The sequence below is a fragment of the Colossoma macropomum genome, unplaced genomic scaffold (genome assembly GCF_904425465.1).
Source record: "Colossoma macropomum unplaced genomic scaffold, Colossoma_macropomum, whole genome shotgun sequence".
In the NCBI taxonomy this organism is placed as follows: Eukaryota; Metazoa; Chordata; class Actinopteri; order Characiformes; family Serrasalmidae; genus Colossoma; species Colossoma macropomum.
In genome coordinates this window covers 36888922-36913975 of record NW_023494803.1, presented here as the reverse complement: position 1 = coordinate 36913975, position 25054 = coordinate 36888922, and the positions used below count along the sequence as shown (strand labels likewise).

The window sequence follows — 25054 nt, the reverse complement described above, 5'->3', positions numbered from 1 at the left end:
TCTATTTTAAAACATTCGGTTATGAAAAGGTACAATTATGTACTTTTCACCTGGAAAAAAACTTGTTTAAGGTTCATAATTGTACCTTAAAACCACTGTTGTACCTTTGAGGGCACATTTTACATTGTTTGTACCTTGATGAATGAAAAATGTACCCGCAGAGAACCTTTATTTCTATCAGTGTACAGGCGATTTAAGTAACACCCATGAATTGAAGGGTTATTAAGCTATTTGTGTTCTCTAAGCTCGGAATGTGTGATTTATATATTCATCAGGGTGACTGTGCATCAGTATTCTACATGCTGCCCAGCCATGTGCGGTTTCTAAACATGAAGCACATGAAGGGGGGGGGATTTCAGGCCCAGCACGAAGCGACCGTGTGTGTTTGTATGCGGTGGGTTTTAGCTGATCTGCACTACAGAGAGAGCTCGCACACACAGACGGCTCCAGGCAGGTGCTGCAGAAAGCTGCTTTCCCTCGTCTGGGCGAGCGCTCACCTCGCGGCGTTCAGCCAGGATGGGCTGTGTCCTCCAGGTGGCTCCAAAGCATGACCGCCATCATAGAGCTCCTTCCTGACTCCAGATCTGCTCCTCAGTGCAGGCCAGTCAACACTTCATTAGGGATAGAGCTGAATAAGATTATAATATCTGTGGCCAGAATGATTGCAGGTTTTGATATGATTGTGGTTTATACAGTGAACTCATTTCACCACAGGTTCAGTCGTATGCAAAGGTTTGAACACCCGCAGTAAAATTACATTTTGTTGATTTTCTACGTGAAAATAAGTGAACACATCCTCTACAGAGAGCACACTTAAATATGACGTTTTTCTGCAGGTTTTAGTGCACAATTTTTATTTATTTAATGAGTTTAACATATTAGAAAAAAAAATAAATCATAAAATGTGGCCTGTGCAAAAGTAGTTTTATTTTTTTTTTATTTTTATTTTTTTTTAATGTTAAATTCAGCAAATACACAGTAAATGTGTATTAAAATGTACAGAACTGTTTTCTGTGTAGAGGCTGTTTTCATGTAAAACGTATTGTGACCAGAGGCTGTGCAAACGACTGTATTATATTCTTAGACTTTAATCAGTGCTTTGGCAGGATTGGACAGTATGTAAATGTCATTTCATGATATTGGTGAGTATTATTATTATTATTATTATTATTATTATTACAGAATTCTGTATTATGATTGTCAAAATGCACTAAACAAAGGGAGCTTTTTTCCAAGATCATAGTAAGATCTGAAATGTGTTTTCATATATAACACAGCCACACAATTTAGGCAATGTATATACTAGTCTGCTAATTAATACTACAGTAAAATTACTTTTTTTTGTGTAATCATAATGTGACATTCTAGTATTAATAATAATATCTAGAATAATGTAGTGTTGTTTTTGTCAAATGTTTTTTTTTTTTAAATGAGCATGTTTATTATTGATTATGATCCAGTTTGACTCATCTGTTGATTTGCCTTCCAGTTACTTTAATATTTTGCAGTAAAATCACTTATACATGTGGATCTTTTTATATTTACTTGCCGTTGTTCACATATAAACAGACACAGTTCAAACAAGTTTTCGTTATGTACCACAGACATTTAAACTGCTCGTTAACTCCTGAAACCCCACAGCTGCAGCTTGTGTCCATTTATGGTAGATGTATGACCATGACAAGACACACACACTTGTACAGCTAAAAACTACTCTATCTGTGACAGTAGCCTGCTTCAAATGTGGTGATTCTCACTCTGTGTTGTGTGTAAAATGCACAGACTGTTTGGTAAAATGTTTCAACAAATCTGCATCATCATGTGATCATCATCATCAAATGGAGAGAAAAAGCTGTTCAGGGAGTTTAGACTGAAGCACTGACGGAACTCACGTTTAGCAGGTTACTAAATCTCCACAAAGGGGCGCCATTAGCAGTCCAGTAGCTTTTGATGCTTCATAAGAGCAGTGCTTTGTGTCAGTGTGTGTTCAGCCTTACAGTGCACAGAAACGTGCTTGCACTTCTGATGTAAGTATCTGTTAGTATTTCATTAGGTTTTTTTTGCACAATACTGAGTGATGCTTTTATAATTGTCTTTTTTGCTGTTTGCTTAAAGGAAAGGTTAGTTAAAAGTCTGCTAACAAGAAAAACAATCTTCTCACAATATCATTTCTCCATCAACAGATTTATGCCCATTTCGTGCAGCTGTAGTGTAAACATATGTTGTCTTGGCATGCAAATTCCAGAGGGATGTAACAGCTTATTTACTTCTACTGTAACTGCAAATAGATGATAATTATGCATGACTGCTATCAGAATGATTACAGTTTGAAATGGTCAGGGTATCAATAGGCTTTGTGCTGTTGTATACCATTAAAATGAACTGTACCATTCCTGGACTTCAGACAGTGATGAGAAGACCAGCAGCCAGTTGCACCAGCTTGAACGTAAGTCAATTTAAGTTGGAGTGTAAAGTCCTTCCTAAACCTTACGTTGAGAGTAGTTAAAAACTAGCGAGACACAATTTCGGATGTACCACAGACACTGATGGTACATCTTAACTAGTAGAGCGTAAAGTGATTGTAGATAAAAACACTGTTTTTATCTACAATGTGCCCAAGAACCCAGTCTGAACAATATTTTATCAGCACTTTATCAATGAACGATCTGTAGCATTAGCGAAGCTGCGGCTAATGTAATCGCTGTTTGAATCTGCTGAATAACAAAAAGGTAAAGTTAGCTATGATAGTTACATTTTACAAATAACCTATATGTATTATGTATTGTATGATATTAAGGTCAGCATCCCACACAACTTGAGCACTGAGGGAGCTGCTCTTATTGCTCTGAACGCAGTTTACTCGTGTACTTGAACAGAGTCGCCTACCAGGTTTTTGAAAGACCCTCTAGAAAAATATCTCCGTGCTGGACACAAAGTAGGACTCAGGGCTCCATTATTGTCTGTGTTGTGTAAATCTGTGGCTGGGAGGTCTGTGATCTCCGATCGACGAAAACGAATGTAATCTATCCTGCAGAAGTGGTAGCCAATGCAACCAGAGATGCATTTCATTTTCTTGCATGTTTTCCTGTCGATGTAAATTTTAAGGTATAATTCAAAGCTATGTTGAAATTGTCTTACTTGGTGCAACCGTTAAATTCTAGTAGCTCGTAAACTTGAATGTAGTGGCAGTTTACATTCAAACTAGGCTACGATCTACGAGCTGGTGCAACTGGCTGCTGGTCACTCAGAATAGGGGCAAAACCTATACCAGGGGTCGGCAACCCAAATGTTAAGGAGAGCCGTTTTGTCCTTTCAACAAAAATCAAACCACCTTGGGAGCCTCAATGTTTTATTTCCATTCTACCATCTAGGCTGTAAATATGTCTCAGTATGTGCTGATGTACTAGTACAGACTAAACAATCTAAACAAAAACACAGACTTACTTTGCTCTGTTTTAAGCTTTAGCTTAGCTATAGCAGCTTTTCTCGCATCTCCAGCAGGAAACATTTTCGCAAAAGTACAATAGTTTCTTGTAAAAGGTCTCAACGTTGGACTTTTTACGAGGTTGAAGTGGGCTTCACATTCGTTGGCTTCACGTTCGTCAGCTTCTTGTTCGAATTTTCCTGTTCCACCTTAAATGGTGCCTGAGGCACCAGAACTGCGGCACCGTTTAAGGTGGAAGGGGAAAATTTTGAACGAGAAGCTTGCGAATGAAAGACTTCAGCTTCGTGACGTTTCAGTGTTTGACAGTTTCTTGTTGCAGATTAAACGTATCAGTAAACCAGCTGGAGTGATTATAAGTGCAAATAAGTCCATTCGTCTCCAGATTATCGATGTTCGTCTTAAATCTCACTTTGCCTTTTCATTAGTTGCTAGCTAGGCCAGATTGTTGTCTGCATCGCTGTGGTGACCAACAGTCTGGCGCCAAACTTAAGGGTTAAAGGGTGAATTAGTTGTGCATTAACTTCATCTTAGTTTAGCAAAAGCTAATTCTGCTGTGGAGCCGCAACAGGGCGTTATGACGACCCCCGACCTGTACCTGTAGTATGCTAGTATAACCAGTATTTCACCTCTTTATAAAATACATATGACTGTGGTGTTTTTGTGTAAATTGAATTTACAGTCTGTTTTTCCCTTTTAAGGAAATGAGAATGATTTTAAGTGCTCTCATTTGTGGATTGAATTCTTTGTTTAGTATAAGAGCAGATAGTTGTGTTTGTGAGCACAGACATGGAAGGCATTCATGTGAGGGCCGCCCGAGGCTAAGCGCATTCAGACGAGAGGATGAGACTGGGCTTTAATGAAACTGGAAAACAGCCTTTTTGATAAATGAGTACCTTTCCAGCACTTTTTTTCTCCCCTGCCTGTCTTCTCTTTCTCTCTGCCTCCATCTGCAGAATGAATATGTGTGATTACAGCCACAGAAGGTTTAAAATAAGCAATTCTCCATGCACAAAGGGCCGAGTGCTGGGAGAGCTTTTCCACCAGAATAATATCAATGAAAAGTTGATTTGCTGTTGCCGTGTGTCGTTCTCTTCGCTATTGATTTGCTCCGAATGAGGAGGGTGGTTAAGAATTTCAGCATCATTTTTGGGTGCAGAACTGATCCAAATTCCACAGGCGACGTCCCTGAATTGGAAGGCCCATTGAAACAATTTGTGTTTTTGTGCCGTATCTCATTTCTGTCGGGTAAATTTTCCAGAAATGAAGACCGTTTTTTTGTTTTGTGCTCTTTTCAGCTTGAATTATGTTTGACTGTTTTTACCAAAATATGCCTAAAGAGCCCTGAAGTCTTTCAGAAGAAAATAACAGAAATGCATCACTCACATGTAGCTTATAAATATTGTAATGTCAGATTTATTTATACCTCCACCGGCTCGCGGGCATTCAGAGCCGCCGTCGCAAACGAAAGCTTATTTTAAAGCAGAATGAAACACGTTTTTCATAATTCAATTATCATGTTTTACTTTCCATTACACCTCAGACCATTTGTGTTTCACTAAGCGAATTAGAGCTCGGAGGCGCTATTTAAAGCTCTGAGGCAGAGCCAGCCGACGCTGTCTGAGCTGCTCCACAGCGCAAGCCCAGGAAACGCGAACCCATCAGGAGGAATCGGGAGAAATCACGGCTAAATGTCGCACAGCCGTTTCCAGTTTCTGTTGCGTGCAAATGTGATTCTGTCCGAGGCCGAGCAGGTAACTTCAGCATGGACTGAGTTTCTTTCTTTCTCTCTCTGTCTCTCTCTCTCTCGCTCTCGCTCCCTCCCTCTCTCTCGCTCACGCTCACTGGGGTTTTTTTCTCTATCCCTTTCTTACTCATTTCTTCCTCTTTTTCTCTATTGCTTTTATTTCTTTGTCTTTTCTCCCTCTCTCTGTTCTCTCTTTCATTTATTCCTCTCCCTTCTCTTTCTCTGTTGTTTCTCTCATTTCCCTTTATTTCTCTCTTTTGCTCTCATCTCTTTATTTCTCTCTCTCTCGCTTTCTCTTTTCTGCTTTTCTCGTCTTCCTTTTTGTCTGTTGCTTTTTCTTCTATTTCTGTCTTTTCTCCCTTTTTTCTGTTTTCATTTTATTCCTCTTCCCTCTCTTTCTCTCTTTTTTTCTTTAATTTCTCTTTATTTCTCCCTCCCTCTCTTTCTCTCTTTTTTCTTTAATTTCCCTTTATTTCCCTCTCTCTCTTTCTCTCTCTCTCTTTCCGTTTTTTTCTTTTCTTCCTCTTTTTCTCTATTGCTCCTTCTCTTCTCTTTTTCTTTCAGTTTTCTCCCTCTCTGTTCTCTTTTTCTCTTTCTTTATGTCTCTGTCTTATTTTTCTCTCTTGTCTCTTTATTTCTCTGATTTCTTTCTGTTTTTCTTTATCACTCTTTTTCTCTCTCTATCTCTTTGTCTCTTTCTGTCTACTCTTTCTCTAACACCCTCTTTTTCTCTGTTTCCCCTTATTCCTCTCTCCTCACTTTCTCTCTCTGTCTCTCTCTCTCTCTCTGTGTCTCTGTGTCTCTCTCTGTGTCTCTCTCTCCCCTATCTTCTTGTCTCTTGAGTAATGCGTACTAGTTGTTCTGCATTGGCTTTGCTGCATTTGTTCGGTGCTCAGTGGGAATTTGCATAGGCTGCCTTGTGTTGGTTTTGTTTGCTCTCTCTCTCTCTCTTTCTCTCTTTCTCTCTCTCTCTCCCCATATCCATAGCTCCCTTTCCTCATCCTATTTGCTTTGTTTCACCTGTACCCCCCTCCCTTAGTCTCTCACTCCCTCCCTTTCTCCATCCCTGTACAGTCTCTCTCACCCCTCCCTCACGCTCTCTCTCTCTCTCTCCCTCTCTCTCTCAGTCTCTCTCACTCATTGCTGAGCGGCGCTGCTAGAAGTGCGTCAAGGCTCTGTCCAAAAACAGAGCAGACAGGCAGAGCGGTGCTAAGAAGCAGAGAGAGAGAGAGATTGAGTGTGCATCTGTGAATGAAGAGCAGAGGCTGATTTCATCTGCAGCTTTTCGTATTGCAACACCTTTCGGAGCAGGGGGAGCAGACCAGCGCCTGGGAAAAGGAGTTTTAGCTTCTGTGTGAAAGTCGCTTTGCTTTGAAGAGAGAGAAAGTCTTTTCTTCTTCTTTTTTTTCTCTTTTGTCCAGCCCCTTTTGTGCTTTGGTGTGTGGGACGGACTTTGAGTGAGGAGGATCGGGTCATGACCCTCTTTTTCCGCTGGGTAATTGTCGCCGCTTTGGCTTCCCTGAGTGACGGGACAGCGCTGTGGCGAGCACGCGTGTGAGTGAAGCAGCTCAGCCGCATCAAAACAGCTAGAGCGGTCAGTCTCGTGCGCTTCTATTCACTGGCCGCTGTGCTGGACTCTCTTTATTCCTTTTTTTCCCTCCACAGAGTGAGCGTAAACACTCGGGAACGTGCGCGGGACAAGCCGTAAAAGAGCACAGGGGTGGGTTGAGGCTCCTAGCATGGGGCTTTCTCCATCATGAGAGAACCCCCCTCTCTGCCCCTAGTGTCTGCGTGCGAGCCGGGCGTGAGTCATGCGTCCCAGCGGAGTGGTCCCGTCCCGCTTCAGCTGGACCCCCTGGATGTGGTCTCTGACCTTGGGATGTATTGCCGGTTCCGTGTGGAGCTCCTCGTCCAGCTCGGCTAACTCGGATAGCTCCAGGGCTGTTGGGGCTGCCGGACCCCCGGGGGTGTCCACCTCCTACACCCGCCCTGATAAGCACTACCACGGCAGCCAGATACATCACTCAGCTCCCATCTCCATCTACCGCTCTCCTGCTTCGCTCCGGAGCGGACACAGTGAGTGCTCGGCAGACTTTAGATCTTCGAGTTGGGATGGGTGGGCATGGGGGGGGGGTGGGGGCGCAGGTTGGGTTTTTCACTCTCTGAAGAGTCTTGGCTGGTTTTGTATCTCATCAGCGTCATACGAAGAACCTTCTAACTTTATAGGGGATGGTAGATTTTGCCAAAAAAGCATCATATCTTTATCATATCTTGGTAACTTTAGAGGAAAAGCCCAAAAATGAACAGACGTTAATATAAACAGATTTTAGTCCAAGTAATTTTGGACTCATTTCTTCTGTAAACTTGTTGAAGACAATTTAACCTTAATGTAAAAAGGGAAGTCTGCATTTTGAAATGATGTAAAATATATAATGGGCAGAAATCTTTAAGCAGTGAAGATACTTTACACGTTTTTTTTTCCTCCAGTTAATAGTTATTGTCTCCTCTGCGTAGCTGCCAGGTGCGTTAACTGATTGCGTGCGTTAGCATTGTGTTGTGTCGCAACGGAGGTGCGTAATCACAGAATTAGTTTATTGAGAAGAGCTCGTGTCACTGACTCACAATAGCGTTTATCAGGCTCTGTATCTTCTCCAGCAGTTTAATTACATGCGGGGAGATAGTTTATCAGTGGTGCTGTAATAAGGCTGTGTTTTTGTAGCGAGGGGGATCTGATAAGTGTTTAGCTATTTTGCAGTTATTGGGAGTTCTCTGTCCCAAGGCATGCCAGGCAATTATTGCGTTACAGGCTGAGCCACTGAATCCATACTATGCTGTGTTTGCTCATTTGCAATGTTTCAGTCAACAAAGCACCCCCCCCCCTCACCCCAGCACGACTGGGGAAAAAACCTGAACGGAGAGGGGAATGTGGCTTGGAACTGCTCTTTTTTGTGTTTTTAGGAGATGTCCATGTCCATCTTCTATGCTTCGGCTGACCTTTGTGGACAAATTCAGAAAGTTGCACTGCTGCAAGACTGAAAACTGAAATAAAGCGAGGGAGGTTTTTCCTCTTGAGGTTTCCTTTCCTGCTCCTCCTAATAGGACTTTTAATCTCCGTTTTATATCAGTGTTTGCACACAGCCGCGAGGTCGAGTGAGGCAGCGTTTTAATTACAAATTCGGGAAAGTCCTTTCCCAGCTAATGTGCCGAGATTCATTTTGGATTACTCTCTCTGAGTTTGAGGCAGCTGGGGACAGTCTTAGCTGAGCTTTGAAGCATTCTTATACAGCCCATTAGAATAGAAGAGGCAGCTGTAATTTATTTATTTAGACTGATGCGTTGCGGCGTTGTGGCTTTTCTCACCTCGCTGCGTTTTGGCTTTATTTCTCGCCATTAGTTGGGCTTACTTATCTCACACAGCGCGTCTATACTGCATCCTTTAACAGTGCCGTACTCAACCTAATCCTCCTGCCTAATTATAGAAAGGTAAGCTTGTATTTGCTAAATAAATATGTAAATCGCTGTGAGGTCACTTGGCATGTTCTTTCTAGCTGATTATTGTGATTTAAAGGTTCTTGCTTTCTCACATTCGTTCAGGAACATCCTTTTTTTAAACAGATAAATTGATTTCAGTTTTGCGCACGTACCTTTGCTAACTCTAATGTACGCTAGTAGGCTTGTCCTTCAACTTTGTTTGCCCTGAATGCCTTTTTCAGTAAAAATATACCCTCATAGGTTCGTTATTTTTTGCTAAATGGAAGCGTTTAGACTGTGAGCAGAAAACCTCTGAGTACCTTGAATTAATTTCTTTCCTTTTTTGTTCCATCGGCAAAAGCACATAATTTCTGGAGCAGTAATCAGGTTACTCCGCAGCCTCTGCCACAGCAATTAGTGAGCCGAGAGAGTAAAATTGGTCAGTTTCTATCCCTCTAAAAGCCCCGGGTCGAGCGCCGCGTTAGATGACTCTGTCCACTCGCACTGAAAGGCCTCGGGGGCCCGGCGCGGTATTAGTTATGGATGACTGACTGGTACTTGCGCCCTCTTGTAGTCCCGCCTCATGCTGAGTGATCAGACGGACCCTCCAGCAGCGGGCTTTTTATTTATTTCTCCTTACAGCGTGTTTTACCTCCCTCTGCTGATTACGCTGCTCATACTGCAGTATTAGTGAAATCCGCTTGGCCTTTGCGTTTTGGTGCCCTCGGTTTGGTGGGTGTACGCAGGCTGTTTTGATCCTGAGAAGGAGAGAGAGAGGGAGAGAGGGAGAGAGAGGGGGATTGGGCTGATGGCTCTTGGAGAAAGCGAAACTCAGCCTGAGCGCCACTCCATCTCTCCACAGCTACTCAACAGTGAGCGAGGGATGTGAAAGGAGATTCTCACTCGTTTCTTATGAGGGGTGTGGGGCATTCCACACATGCCTGTGTTTGTTTTTTTGTGTGTGTGAGCGTTTGCTTGTGTTTAATATGTCCTTTAGGCATTATATGTACATGCTTATTGTACGTGTATTAGTAGAATTTATATTATACATAAGAGGCTTTATGTAATAATAGTGTGCAGCATATGCATTGTATATAGTTGCTGTCACGTCAAAACATGTTTTGTCCCCAAAAAGGAAGGTTTACCAGAAAAGGAGAAAACATTCTTAACTTTGAATGAAAGTGAATGTAACAAGATTTTGTTCAAAGTAATTTTGGATCATTTCTGTTGGTCCATTCATCATTTAACACAATGCAAAGGGCAGCTGCCATTTTCAAATCCTGTTTAAAAAAAAAAACAAAAAAAAAACAAGGTTTTTGTTTCAGTAGTGACTATATGTAAGTACCTATAAATATTATGTCCCATATGTATTGTATATATGTAAGTACCTATTTGTAATATGTCCCATATGCATTACACAGACACCTTTTTGTAATATGTTATATATATATATATATATATATATATCTACAAGGGCCTTTATTTTATAGTAACAGGTCACATATAAGTCATAAATACAGTGCTATGCAAAGGTCATAGGCACTTAAGAACATTTTGAAAAACCATTTATCTTGGCAGTACATGTGCTGGTGTTGTAAAAACACCATATGTCATTGGAATTAATACAAATAAACATACGTGAAATAAATACACAAAAAGTATGCATAAATTCATGTCACCAGCACACCTAATTTAACATAGTGAAGTACTGACTGGCCAAACCAGGCACTGGACATTAACTACAATTAATAATGGGCTCCTTCGAGGAGAGGTTTGGAAATGGTTAAATAGGCACATCAACATACATAAAATCACTATTTAATGTATTAATATTGTTTGTATTTATTTTAATATGTGTGGTTTTGGGGCAAATTAATGCTTTTTAACCAGATAAATAGCTTTTAAATTAATAGCTTTTTAAATGGTGCCTAAAACATGCATAGCACTGTGCATATATATATATATATATTGTCACTGTCCACAACAGCTGTCCTTGACATTGTGTGAAAATTTCATGACGAATGGACCAATAGAAATGCTCTAAAATCACTTGGAACAAAATCTCTTTACATTGACTTACATTGAAAGGTAAAGGTGTTTTTGCCTTCTCCTGTAAAGTTCATATTTCGGAGATACTTGTTTTTCATTGGACAGCGACAATATACTATCTACATGTAATACACAATAATGTGCTCCATATGTATTATATATGTGATAGAATCATGGGGTAAGATTTCTTCAAGCCCAATGCTAAAACTAACCCTACCATTAAAACTTGGCCTCAGTAACCCAGAAGAAATAGTTTTGAAATGAAACGCTTCATAAAATCAAGAGCACTTTCTTACAGGTCACCTTTATTTTTCTCAGATCTTTGGGTCATTGTTGACTTGAAAATGTACAAAAACAAGCGCAATGTGTGTGTGCACACTCCCGTTTGTAGACAAGACCCACTGCAGGATTCAAAAGGCACTGCAGAATTAATTTAGCCTGAGGCAAAGACTTCTTGGTTTGCGATACCACCACCAAGCATCAGGCGCTTTTCAGTGATAAAGCTTTTTTTTCCCCTTTCATATTAATGTGCAGCCTTATCTGTACATGCCTGAAGCTCTTCTTATACACATACTATCATACAAACAATGTATAAGAGCGTGTAATGTTACTGGGGATCAGTTTTTCTGGACACACAGATTAAACCCAGTCGTAGACTAGATTGTCTTGGCGTTCTCTCTTTTAGGTTAGGACTAGGACTGTGTGAGGACCAGCCCTCAGATAGATGACTCAGTAAAAGCTTTTTATCTCTGTAGAGCCACTGAAACTGTAGATCTAAAGACCCCCCAACACACACACACACACATACACACATACACACACACAGAGTTCTTTCCCTTAGGGACTCTGACCTCTTCCCATTTCAGTTTACTCATACTTAGATTTGTCATTAGTGCTTGACCTTTAGCAGGACATAGCAGAAGTAGCTATCCAGGAAAAAGAAAAACAAGGGGCAATAACAGAACAGAACGCCTCTGGCATTTTCATTCAGGTGGATGAAACAAAGTGTTCGTGTAACAACTGAACAACAAATTATACCCCACGACTGCCGTCCAGCTAAGTTTTAAAATATGTATGCAAAGTCAGGCAAGTTTAGTCTTAAACATACTGTTTAAATGTATTTAATTAACATCCAGCAGCCCTTGCTTTGGACTAATTTAACTTCTCTTTTCTTATCAAGCTTGACAGAAACATTAAATCATAATTGCAATAATTGCCCGCCATTATAATCCTGATAAAGAAGGAAGCTTAATACACCTAGCCATTATCAATACGCAATAGTTTCCATTTGCTTATTATGTCGTCTTTTTTTCGGTTCGTTCTGAAAAGAAACTGCTTCCACCTCATTATCTCGCTTTTTCACTCGCTTCAAACTCTTGCGCGCGTGTGATTTCTGCACCATACATTTTGATTAGCCGTCCAGCGTCTTAGTTGAAAGGCAGAAGCTAATGTCCGCTTCATAGCCGGAATGATTGACTTGTACCGCGAAGGAGTATAATTCAGGGACATTAATGTAAGTAAGTGCATTAGCATATCTCGGGCTGTTTCACCTGTCACAGCTCGCACTTAGGAGTAACTTTATGAAGTTGCGCGCCTTGGCTAGCGCAGTTAGGACCTGGCCGTGCGGTCGCAGCAGGGCACCTGTGAGCCGTGCTCCGTAATGGTGCCTCCGAGTGCGGCTCTGAGGCTTGCGGGACCAGGCCGGGTTAATCTGGTTAAGGCAGAACGGAGCGGAGCAGGTTGGAGGAGAGCGAGGGTCCGGGGGCAGCCGAAGGAGCTGAGACAGCAGCCGAGGCCTTCACGTTGGCTGCTCTGGCGACTGGGGCTGCTCTGGAGCCCCGAGAGTGTCTCGCTGCGAAATGAAACGTGGATCAAAGGGAAGTTTAGACCTGTGTCCTCAGGATAGGGATTATTAGAAACAGCAAGCATGGGGAGGAGTGCCAGATAACGGGATTTCACAAGGCCTGAGCAGGGAGAGAAATCCTGAGGAGGGTTGTGTGGGACCCACTTCGTGACGCCACATTAGCATTTTGTATGTGAAAAAATCCTAAATTTCAGAACTGCTGTGGGTTTATTTATATTAGCTTTCTCTTTTAAATTCAGCCTCTGAGTTAAAGGTTTTGTGGTTTATTCTATCTTCTTCCTTTAGTTTTTCCATATTCCCTTTCTATTTTAAGGTGCAGAGCTTCTGTGTGTTTCCTGACTTACTCACACCGACGGCTGCAAGGAAAATACAAGATATAAAAGCCTGTATGTTAGAACTCTCGTCAGACCGACCGACTGTTTACAGGCTCCGTATAATTAGTCAAAATCTGTCTTTTTTTTTACGTAGTTAGTGTTGCACCCATACCAATACTGTACCGGTATCAGTGCTGATACTGCCACTTAAACGCAGTATCTGTATCGATGATGGGGAAACTGATACCTGTGACTGACCCCACAAAACAGTTTCTGGGCTGCTTCTTTCAGTAATCATTCGCCTGCCGCTGTGTGGTCACTAACAGTTTGAGTTAATGTTATTGAGAGAGTGGAAGGAACCATCGGACTCTCGGCATAATGATATCCTTTAGCCTTGATTTAGCTATTAGCATAGCAGCCCGCTAGCCGGGCCTGTGCGTCCACTAGCCCCGCCAGCGAGGTCTCACAGCCCGTTGTTTGAACCAAGCCAGCAAAACACTGAAAGTCACAAATACTGACAGCGTGAATGGCGGTGATATTTGCTGAACTGACACTCAGAGATGCAGCACGAGGGAAATGATGTGCAACATTCAGCTTTTTGAGCCAGAGAAGCTGCTGTGTGCTGATGTGTAAACACCACAGGTTTATCTGAAGACTGTTCAGTTTTTAACTGCACAATAAAGGGGTTTTAGCTACATTTTCTTCTGGTTCTTATTACTAATTATATATTAGTAAACACTAAATATACAGTACATAAACAAAAATAAGTTTGCTTAAGCGTCTAATAAGTATATTCCAACAAGTAAATGCCATCTAGCCAAGCTGAGTATGTTTTATTTGTGAAGCGGGACACAGATTTTACCAAAATAAAATATTTTTAAGATGTAATTGTGTAAATATTAGGACTTATAGGTGAGATAGGTTAGATAGAGTTAGTATCAGAATAGGTACTCTGTATCTGTACTAAACAATCAGGTATCGGTGTCAATATTGGAAGGGAAAAAGTGGTATCGGTGCATCCCTACATATAGTTGCACTAGAAGTTCTGACAATGCCCATGATACACTCAGAAGAGCATATTGTAATGTGATGTATCAACACAGGGGTGGGCAACATGATGATATTTATCCTCATTGTGATAAATTACGTCACGATATTCTGTTCTACACACATTGTGGATATCACCATTACTAGAACTGTCATTTGAGTTCAATTCAGTGATGCCACAGGCGTCCATAAGTCGAAGAAAGTGTAATTGGTTCTCTGTAGGTGGGTAGAATAGTCCTCCTCCTCCTCCCCCATCGCTCAACACAGTGCTAGCCAACATGGGCTTCTGTTAGCTAACAGAATCCTCGTAATGAGCTGTCCAACAATGTTACGTTAGAAGCAGTTTGAAAAGATGTGGTGCTCTTTAGTAATAACACTGGCTCAAAAAAGGTGTTTACTTCAATTATGTTGTCTTCTCAGGAAAAAATGTATTTAAATATAAATATGTTTGAGTATTTGACAAACAAACCTATTAATTTAAATGACAGCCCTGATCAGTGCTTAAAGAACACTGACTGACTGGATGTCTCTTTGCAAAATGAGCATGATTAGCCCTGTTTAATTAGATTTGGTGCAGCACAGTGTGTGAAATGCTGAATAAAAATCATTTTATTCATAGTTTTTAACTGTTCTAACTTATAAAACCTATAAAAACTGTTGTATACTGTGATGTAAAGTATGATGACATCCTATTTCTGCCACCCCTAGGTTAACAGTAGCATATCATATTGACCATATCACTGCTCTGAGTAGGAATCTGTCACCATGCCATCCACTGGATCTGTAATGTAGATTACGCTCTCTCGTTTGTTTGGCTAGATTGTAATGCTTAGTGCGACATGCAGCTGCTCTCTCTCTTGAATGTGGGCAAATGAACCTCTGAAATGCTTGCAGTGATCTGACTAAAGCATTCCACATCAGTGAATTCTCCTATGGCACAATGTTGCTCTAAATAGATACAAATAAAAGGCTGTGAATATTCCCTTGTTAGACATGACAGATACATGCGAGCCCCTCCACGTATCTGCTTTGCATATTCAGTGTGCCAGTTAAAAAGCATCAGCAGATTTGAGAGCTTTGCTGTGACACCCCAGTGGAACCACAACGTCTAGCAGCATTGAAACATCATCTCCCCGAATCTTATTGTGGAGGCATGTGTGTCGATCAAAAGGACGCTCGCCTGCGTACGCCTGTCATAGCAGATGAATGACACTTTAAATTCAAGTTTTTACACTTGCTAAGAATGTAAATGTTTCCTCAAACAGCCTAATAGATAGGGATAGTATGCACTCGCTTCACTGTAGGTGTTTCCATCAGAACGTTTCCATTTCGGGCTGTTCTTAAAGGAGAATTTCATCCAAATAGTACAGCTTTATATATTCCATGGTAAGAAACAAACACCTGTGTACCATCTGTATAACGAAACTAGCTGAAACCGCTTTGCTACAGCATTTAGACACTTTGGTGAAGTTGACTGAGTACAAAAGAAGAGGTAGCACTTTTCTTAAACCCTGCTATGTCACATTGACACAACCATGCTGTGAACATGCATTGCAGATGGCATATGCTGTCAAGACAGATTATGTTCAGTGTCGTGTTACCATCACTGATGGGTATCATGACAGATGCCGTAACGTTTGATGGCGTAATGGATAACTATAGTAGACTGGCATGTGACATAAACTGTCATGACATCAAACATAAGTCATCTTAATGGCAATCACAAGTAATGATAACATTACCATCATATTACTGAACAAAATCTGTCATGACCACTTATGATGGCACAACACCTGCCATGACATGTTTATTACCTAGTTATGCCATTTTATGTAGCAGGGTTCATGTAAAGTGTTACCAAAGAACAAAGAACTCAAAAGCCAAAACAAGACATGCCATTGAAAGATGACTCACATGGGCGGAGCCCAAATTAAATTACATACTGATATCAACAAGATGCAGGCCAGCTACGTCATTTAGACACTTTCCTGGCAGAATTTAACCCACGACTTTGACGGAATATAAAAGAAATAAAGAATTCGAATGACTCAAAGTGCATGCCATGGTAAGACAACCCACATGGGTGGAGCCTGACTGAAGTTACATACTATGTAAATGAAGTTACACTGTGTGTATGCTGTGTTCAAGTGGTGTCTGAAACTGGAAAATACCAGTTTTCCCACTTCTCAACTTTCTCACTTCCCATTTCATTCAGGCTCCACCCATGTGGGAGTTGTCTTACCATGATATGCGTTTTGAGTCATTTAAATTCTTTATGCTTTTATAATCAGTCAAAGTTGAGGGTCAAATTCTGCCAGGGATGTGTCTAAATGATGTAGCTAGCTTGCGTCTTGTTGATGTCAGTATATAATTGAATTCCATCTCCGCCCATTTGGCTCATCTTATCCCTTCATGCATTTTGAGTCATTTAAATTCTTTATTCTTTTATAATCAGTCAAAGTTGAGGGTCAAATTCTGCCAGGGATGTGTCTAAATGATGTAGCTATCTTGTGTCTTGTTGATGTCAGTATATAATTGAATTCCAGCTCCGCCCATTTGGCTCATCTTATCCTGTCATGCATTTTGAGTCATTTAAATTCTTTATTCTTTTATAATCAGTCAAAGTTGAGGGTCAAATTCTGCCAGGAATGTGTCTAGATGATGTAGCTAGCTTGCATCCTGTTGATGTCAAAATATAATTTAGTTCAGGCTCCGCCCATGTGGGTCATCTTACAATATAATACAGTGGCATGACCTAACAGGCACTTGAACAGCCAACGAAGTGGGAAACTTAGGTTTCTATTTGATTTGAGTTTACTGGGTGTTTTTGAAATGACACAAAAAATCACAAACAGTACTGAACTGCAAAGTGTAATTAGATACAATGGAATTTAGTGTGACCAACTGTTGTCGAGGACGTTGGGGTTCGTGGTGCCTGTGCAGCTTAAATAGTGTAATAATTACTTTATTAACCTCTTATTCACCAGGGTATATTTTGGTTTGTCCATCTGAATTTACATGACCAAATTATTCAGTAACTGCATGAAATAAATGTAATTTTTTTTTTTCTTTTTTTTTGTAAAAGCTCCCCTCAGATTAACAGAACGTGTTTTATGATCACACATATTGCTATATGCTTACAATTTACTGCTGAAAGCCAAAAATCTTAGACGCTCTTTGTATTATTTTATAAAAATAATTTTTACAGAGCAGATCACTGAAGAGACGCCATCTGCTTATAGTTTGTAGCTCAGATTTGTGGAAAAATGACTTTCAGTAGACAAAAAAACAATTTGAGTTCAGCTTCTTTTATTATAAGAGTTTAAAATGATATCACCCATCTATTTTACTGGAAAGAAGACAGTTACAGCCTCATATGACACCCACCTTTTGAATGTAGCTTACGAAATATGAAAGTTATGAAGAATATGTCGAAGTGCGTTTTGGAACCACCGGTGGTCTCAAGGAGTTGAAGAGGTTAAGTTTATTACATGTATTTCTGTTACCTTTGTCCTTCAGAAAGCAGATTTTATTAATAATAAGTGTTTTCTTTATTATCCTAGTGGTGCTTATTTATAGTATGTTTATTCAAAAGCATGAATAAAATAGCAAATAAATAAATAGACTTTTGGTTTCAATTTCAGTTTCCAGCCAGGTGCTTTTTGAATTTCGGTTTCAATTTAGAAAATTTCAATTCGTGCATCACTACTAGTTCAGCTAGAGCTGAATAGCAGCGTTCACAATTTGTCACATTACTGACTCCTGTACTCAAAGACAACCAGATTTGAATACGTACTTGAACACATGCATTAAAATGGTGACCGTTATACAGGAGGTAATCTCTTCTAACCCAACCAACCATAGGCAAAGGGTTCGCTGCAGTTATCCCAGCAGTTGGGCTTCTTACAATCAGAGAGTATAGAAAAAGCCACCAAGAGAGAATCTTGCATTCAGTAAATCCATATTGCATCTGTTCATACAGAAACCCAGATCCTGCTGCTATAGGAATGGACTTAGCCCCACAGATTAATCCCATTAGCAGTGAGCTAATTCCTTCCATTCACTGCAGAGAATATTTGTATGTACTTGTAGAATTATCTTACGCAGAAGCTGCAGTCAAAATGAAAAAGGATATGCTAATGTGTGAGATCACTCTCTGTGTTTAAGGCAGGGGGAGAAAAAACACAATGCCACAATTCAGCAGCAAAGAAAAAGAGAGTTTTTTTTTGCTCAGAACTTAAGGCTGAATAACGCTGCTTTTACAGAACTGGTTAAATGAGTGAGCAGAATTAACTCAAGGTCTCCTGCTGATTTTCAGACATGCCAGAAAAATACAAGATAAGTTGGGTCTCTGACTCCTCGCTGCACTCCAGCCATCGCATGGATGTGTTCAGTTCCATCAGCAGCACCTGATTTAATCTAATAAGGGATTGATCAGGCAAACTAGGTACTGGATGGTAACTGTAAATACTGGCTTCCCTGAGAAGAGCTGTGGAAATGGTGAACACTCTCTCAATGTATTATATAACCGTTTTTTTTTGTGTTTATTGTAATGTTGGCATTTTTGAGCAATTGAATACTTACCAGATAAAAAAGTTTTATATATCATTCAGAGGCCACACCCTTCATTTATTTGTCATTATTATCCAGTCTTAACTGGCCTTTAAGTACAAATGATTTTTTTTCAGCATCAAATTTTTTTTTTTTTTCTGTACTTTTTAAAAGACTCTCAGTTTTTCAAAGAAATCTGTAAGGATATTTTCCACACCTCCAAAGTTCAGTCTTAGAAGTTGGTTGAAGTTTCTGCTTCTCATGATCCAAGTGATCGCAAGCATGTTCGGTGATGATGAGGTCTGGACTCTGGGGGTGGTCAGTCCATTGTCCAGCTTCTTTGTTTGATGTATCTGTCTCCTTTTCTCAGTGAGGCTTCTTGACAGCTACACATCCTTTCAGACCCATAGCGCTGAGTTGTCTTCTCACAATGGAAGGATGGACGAACACTTTAAAAAATTTTTAGATCTGAAGCGAGTACTGTTTGTCTGATTGGGACAGTTTTGGCGGTCTACCAGGTTGTGCATGGTTAGTAGGAGTCCCATGTTCTCTATCTTCAGAAATAAGAATATCTGTTTCAGCAGGGAATATAATAAATAACGGTCTCTGACATTCGCACATTATTACATGTAATTTACTCACTGCTGACTGCTTATAAGATACGTAAACATATAGATTAAGGAGGCATCTTGTATATACAGTCCTTTATTGAACTGGGTAATATTTGAAATCTTTTAAGAGTAAATAAAAGAAAGTAGGAAGACATAAAGCAAAATACATTCATATGAACCTTCAGTCGTGTCTTCATATGATATTCAGTGTTCTTTAATGCCATTGCTAATAATTGATTGTACTTTTATTTATTTTTTTAAGTATTTGACTTCTCAAAGCTCATTACAGCGCTTGAAGCAGATGAAGGGTTAAGAGGGCACCTGGCCCGACGCTTTAGAACAGACAGTGCTTGAGAGAGGAAGATCAGCCTGATTGTAATTATTACTGTACAATCAAGATCAAACAGCTCTGTGCTGCAATCATCGACTATGCCGGTGTACAAACGGCTGCATTTGATAAGGGATTATTTTACAACATCAAATTACTCCTTGTGCAGAAACACAAACAGACTCAGACTGCATAATGAAAAAGCCTAATACGAAACGCTGTGCCGGCCCTGCAAGGTGATGAGTTTGTTAAATCGTTTTAGTGTTTGCAGAAACGAAAACATGTATCACTTTATTACATCTCAAGATATATTTGTCTAAATTCATTGCCCAGCCTCTACCCTGGCCTTGCGAGTGCTTGCGAAACGTCATTATGATAAACAGTTCTTATTGTCTTGAGTAATGCGTGTCGTTGCGCTAATAATTTGCCTGGAGATAACGGGCAGCCGGTAGGGCTTTGTAGCTGGAGAGGCCCAGGAGATGCTGAGATGTCAAAGCGCATGGCTAGCTCTTTGCTTGGCGAGTGTAGAGATTGAAATTATGACTCAGTCTTCCTGTCCTCACTAATCACTAGCCCTCGTCTGGGCCATTGCAATCAATGCTCTGAGCCAGCGAGAGATAATGCTATCAGTGGCCACTCGGGCCGGCCAACTCCTGACTGAGCAAGTCTCTCATTAGCGCAACAGACGTCCAGCACTCTGACCCTGGTCTCGCTGCTACTGCAGGCTAAAAGCTGAGATGTAATCTCATATGCAGCAATAAGCAGCTCCACACCTGCCCGCAGAACCTAAGCTAGCCCTGGGTCACTGAATCAGTAACGATGAAATGTTAAAGCTTTAAAGGAAAATCAGATGTTCACACATTTCTCCGTACTGAATGTAGTCAGCCAATCAGTCACTATTGCTTTCCCAAATTAGCTTCTTTAGTGTTGCATTAGAGCTGTGAGGCTGATGTAGCCAGCAGATATTTGAAGCTTATTGTTATCATGCTAACTACATGCCTGTATCACATGCTTGTCTCCCATCACATTGAGTTGTTACGTGTAACATAATGTAGTCTGTAGAAATGGATAAAATAAAAGCTAAAAACAGAATCTTGCTTTATTTTGTCTTCACTTTTACACAGTGTATACATCGTACGGTGTCAGAAACATGATAGCATGATGCTAATTGATGTGGTATAACTTTCCTTTACTTGTTAGCCTAATAATAACAGGACGAAACTAAAACAAACAAAGACCCAGAAGAGGCCTTAGCTGGTCACTTACATCTGAGGTAGTTTTGTTGAGGTACATTGAGGAGTTTTACTGGCTATAAAGTTTTCCACCAAATGTTTACAGTTTCCATATAAAGTGGAACTCCACAGATTTTTTAAAATGTCTGCATAATTAAATAGTTAAGGTTGGTTATGTCATTCAGAGTAGATGTCTGCACCTCACAATATCTTGGAACCAGGCAGAAAATCAGCCCGAAGCATGCATTAAGAGAAATCCCACAAATTTACGAATAGCCTAAATAAAGTAGAATGATATAAATCATATATATAAATGATATAAAATGACAACAATAAAACAGTTATTGTCATTCTAGAGAGTTGCGAAGCAACCGACCACATGGACAACACACAGATTCTCCTAGCTTCCAGAGACGTCTGAGCCTTCAGTCTGATGGCCACAGCTGCTCTGTGGTTTAATTCCTGCTTTGTGTTTACTGGGAATAAATGGTGTTGGGTTAATTTCCTTCACAGTGAGACTGATGACCGTGACTGCTGTGCTATTTCAGCAGAGAATAATGTATTTGTGTATAGGCTCTGTCAGATATTGAATGTCAGTTCGCCTTGACGGAACTGCATGGGCGGGATTGGGCCAAAGCATTTTCGGATTTTCTGCAGGAAATCTGATGAAATAGTTCAAGGTAGAGAATGTTTGTACTCGCAATGTCTATAACACACACACAGCCATTTTATAGACCGTTCTCACACTTCCACGTTTTGTCGTACAGCACCCTGCATGTATTTCTCTTAAAAAGTACTTTAAAAAGTATGTTTTAAGCCAAACACTGATCTCAAAATTATCATAAAACAATGTCTCCGACATCAGGCAGAATATTTGTAACCGTTTCATGTAATAACTTTCTGTGATGTAGCTTTTAGAAGCATTAAACTCTTCATATTTCTAAAGATGTCTGTTTCTCTAGCCACCATTGTGAACAATTCTGTCTAGATTCTCTAAAACAGAGCATTTCACATCAAACCACTCTGAATGACTTTGTTTTTTGCTCAACCAGTGAATTCTGTGGACATTTTTTAAAATCAGTGCAATTAATTAAACAGAATCAGCTATATCGGCACGTATCTTGTTTATTTTCTGCCCCTGCTGACCTATTTTGAGGTACAAATCTCTTTCACTATTTAGGCAGCGCTGTTCACTCCACCAGAGGTTTAGCTAAAAGTTTGGGCTGCATTTGTAAAGTGAGATCAGATGCTAGTGCTGATCTACACGCCGCATTATGATTCAGTGCAGGTCAGCCGCCACCCCTGATCAAAGCCAGCGCTCCAGAAACAGCACTCATGTTTATGTTATCCAGCATCTCTTCTTAAGATTCCCTCACACGCTCTCGCTCTCACGCTTACTCACTCTGTCTCACCGTCTTCATCTTATTTAAGCAGCGCTAAGGATAGCAAACATTAGCTTTACTGATGTATTGACTGTTTTGCGTGCTTGTTTTCCGTCACAGAGCTTTAGAAATGTTCAGCAATTTGTGAGCTGGTATTTTGAGGGAACATGGTTTAGTATTTTTTCTGTATTTTCTTGCCCTCAGTTTAAAGGGGCAGTAGCCTGTATTTTTCATCATGTTTTATTCTATGTACCAAAAACAGAATTAATTTTTACAATTTTCCAACCTCTGTGTTTCTTAGAACTTAACAGGCTCTTTTTGTTAATATACCTATATAACCTACACAAGAAAATAGTCTCTCTTCTGATTGGCTGCCCTGTGCCTCATTAAAAAAGCAGGATTGAAACAGGGCTAAACTGATCTAAGCTAAATATAGTGTGCACTAGTCATGCATTGAAATTATTATTATTATTTTTGATTTTTTTTTTCAGGACACTCTAAACTGAAAACCAAGATCTGACAATGAATAAACACAGTTTACATAAAAGATACTTATTTAAGGTATTTCAGTATAAAGGCTACAGAATGTACAAATCCAATATGCTTAACAAAAGACAATGGATGTTCATCCAAGTCATCCAAGTTCCATTTTATTTTTAGTTATTCTTTGCACTTTGGCTTATTTGTCACTAAACCTTAAAACCTGAGGTTACAAATGCCGTTAGTGTGGTAGAAGGGACTCTCTGCTGTTTCACTGTATTGTGTGTATCAAGCATTGCGTCATATTTTCAAGTGGGATCAAACATGGAATGGAAAAATTCTTGGTAAATGAAATACTCAACATGAACAACGTTATAAGTCACTGGTCTAATATCTCTTGTACAGACTGTAAGATGGTCCCACATGGCTGACACTTTTACTGTTGATCCGCTGCTGCTCAGTCTGTTTGAATACATCTGTGCTGAACAGAACAGAGAAGGGAGCAAACAGCATTTTAAAAGTGCACTGTATAATTCTGGAGAACGACTTTTGATATTTGAACTCAACAGCAAAACAAACACAACCCTCCATTCAGTGGTCCTTCACAAACTCCTCCCCCAAATTCGTGGACACGCATTGTCAAAAGCCAACAAGTAACGTAGCTAACGTTAGCTCGGTAGTGGGTTAGCAAGCTGTTGCTACGGATAGTTGTTAGTGAAGCTAACCAGTTGCTATCATAAACATTCGCAAATAAGACAAAACAGTACTGACCTGTTGATTCTGTGAAACAGCAAAAATTAGTTCATGTTGCCTACCTGTCCTGCAGAAGCAGCCTCCTCATCCCTTTTCATGCATTTTAACTCTCAGTGAAGCTGAAGTCAACTTCTTTTTCGGCAACTTCTTGTTGAATTTTCCCATTCTACATTAAACTGTGCACACACACTGTGTGGGCGCTCACTGGGGAGAGCAAAACAAAACGCGGGGAGGGCCGGCACGTTCACAGGGTGGGACTAACATGCACGCACGGCCATCCTGGTTATGAAAACAAGAAACACACGGAGGGGGAGTGACTTCATTCTCTGCTCAGGACATCTTGTCTTTACATAGAAGTTGTTTGCTGCTATATTAATGTTTAAAATGTTGAATATATCACCTTTAAATAATTTTCTCAGAAATTATTTGCAAAGGCTTACTTTTTTAAACTTTGCTGACAGTTTTTGGTCAAAGTTTTTCATCCAAAATGACGCTTTTGATTTTTGGCCTAAAATTTTCGGCATGGACAAACGTCTGATTCATCTCTAAAAGTAAATGTGTTGTTTTTTTGTGACATCACAAAAACAATGAATTCAAAATTTGCTGTTTTTGCAGTGTAGTTACCATATATTATCGCTGTCCAAAGAAAAACAGGTATCTCCAAAATAGTAACTTTACAGGAGAGGGCAAAAACTTTCTTTACTTTCAATGTAAGTTAATGGAAAGAGATTTTATTCAAAGCAATTCTGGAGCATTTCTATTGGTCCAGTCGTCATGAAATTTTCACACAATGTCAAGAACATCTGCTGAGGTCAAATGATACAGAAAAGTAAAAATCGCAAAAAATGTAGATACATGTGTTTCATGGACAGCGACAGTATGGACTGTAGCATGAACAGTACAATTTGAAACATTAATAGCATCAAAAAGAAATCTGTTTTTCCTGGTATGGATTCTTTACCAAACTTTTTCACCAAGTCTGACCCAGAAATACCCCTACAGGTCTGGTCAGATGTGATCAGGTAACACATGGCTTGAGTGTGATGCTCATATTGAGTTGTCACTTTCGTTCTGTATTTATGTTTGCCCCCCCTTTTCTCATCACCTCCTCTTTCTATGTCACACCCACCCACCACATATGTTCCATTTTTGCAGGTTAGCGCTGGCTTTGTTACAGAATTTCAATAAATCCATGGCTGTGCTATTTTCAGACACGAAGACATGCGCTGAGGTGCTAGCGCACTGTTTTCCTCCACTCTTGCTCTTCTTTCCCCTCTTCTCTCTCTCTTTGTGTATAGAGTTCTCAGGGTTTCATACCCACGGCACGGCTTGAAATGTGTTTTAAACCTGACACCTCACTTATTGTTTGAATTCTGCAGTGGTTTTAGATCCTTTAGGTTTCATTGCTTAAAGTGTCAGTGTTTATTTGTTTTGAACACTGGAGTTTTATAGATACTTCAGATACCTTTCAGAGTTACGTTCTGTGGCTTATCAGACATGCTTTCTGGGCGTGTGATTAAATAAAAAAAAATAAAATTAAATAAAGAATAGAAAAAAGATGATGACAGAAGAAGAGAGATAACATAGAGAATTTCTTATCACAACACTGTGATCTTGCGAAAATTGACTTGTTGCTTTTGAGATGACAAAAAAGCACCCAGACGGTGTTGATTGAGGCTTTGATAAGACAAATTCATATGAAAGCCTCTTGTGCATCTGCCTCGCAGCACCCACCTTGATGGCGCTTGTGTAATGGCCTGAAGCACATTGTAATGGCCCCAGA

The 25054-nt window shown here is 40.1% G+C and overlaps 1 protein-coding gene across 4 annotated transcripts in view; it reads left to right on the top strand.

The window, feature by feature from the left end:
• nrxn3a (neurexin 3a) overlaps positions 1–25054 on the top strand; it is a 485766-nt gene that overhangs the window by 304275 nt on the left and 156437 nt on the right. For 3 of the 4 annotated variants that reach the window (XM_036592587.1, XM_036592589.1, XM_036592586.1), the window contains exon 1: positions 6330–7265. The exons of the other annotated variant lie outside the window; for it this stretch is intronic. In XM_036592587.1, the coding sequence (XP_036448480.1) occupies positions 7001–7265 (265 nt within the window). In that variant the 5' untranslated portion in view covers positions 6330–7000. Of the gene's footprint in view, positions 1–6329; positions 7266–25054 lie in introns of those variants that run through there. 4 annotated transcript variants of the gene reach the window in all.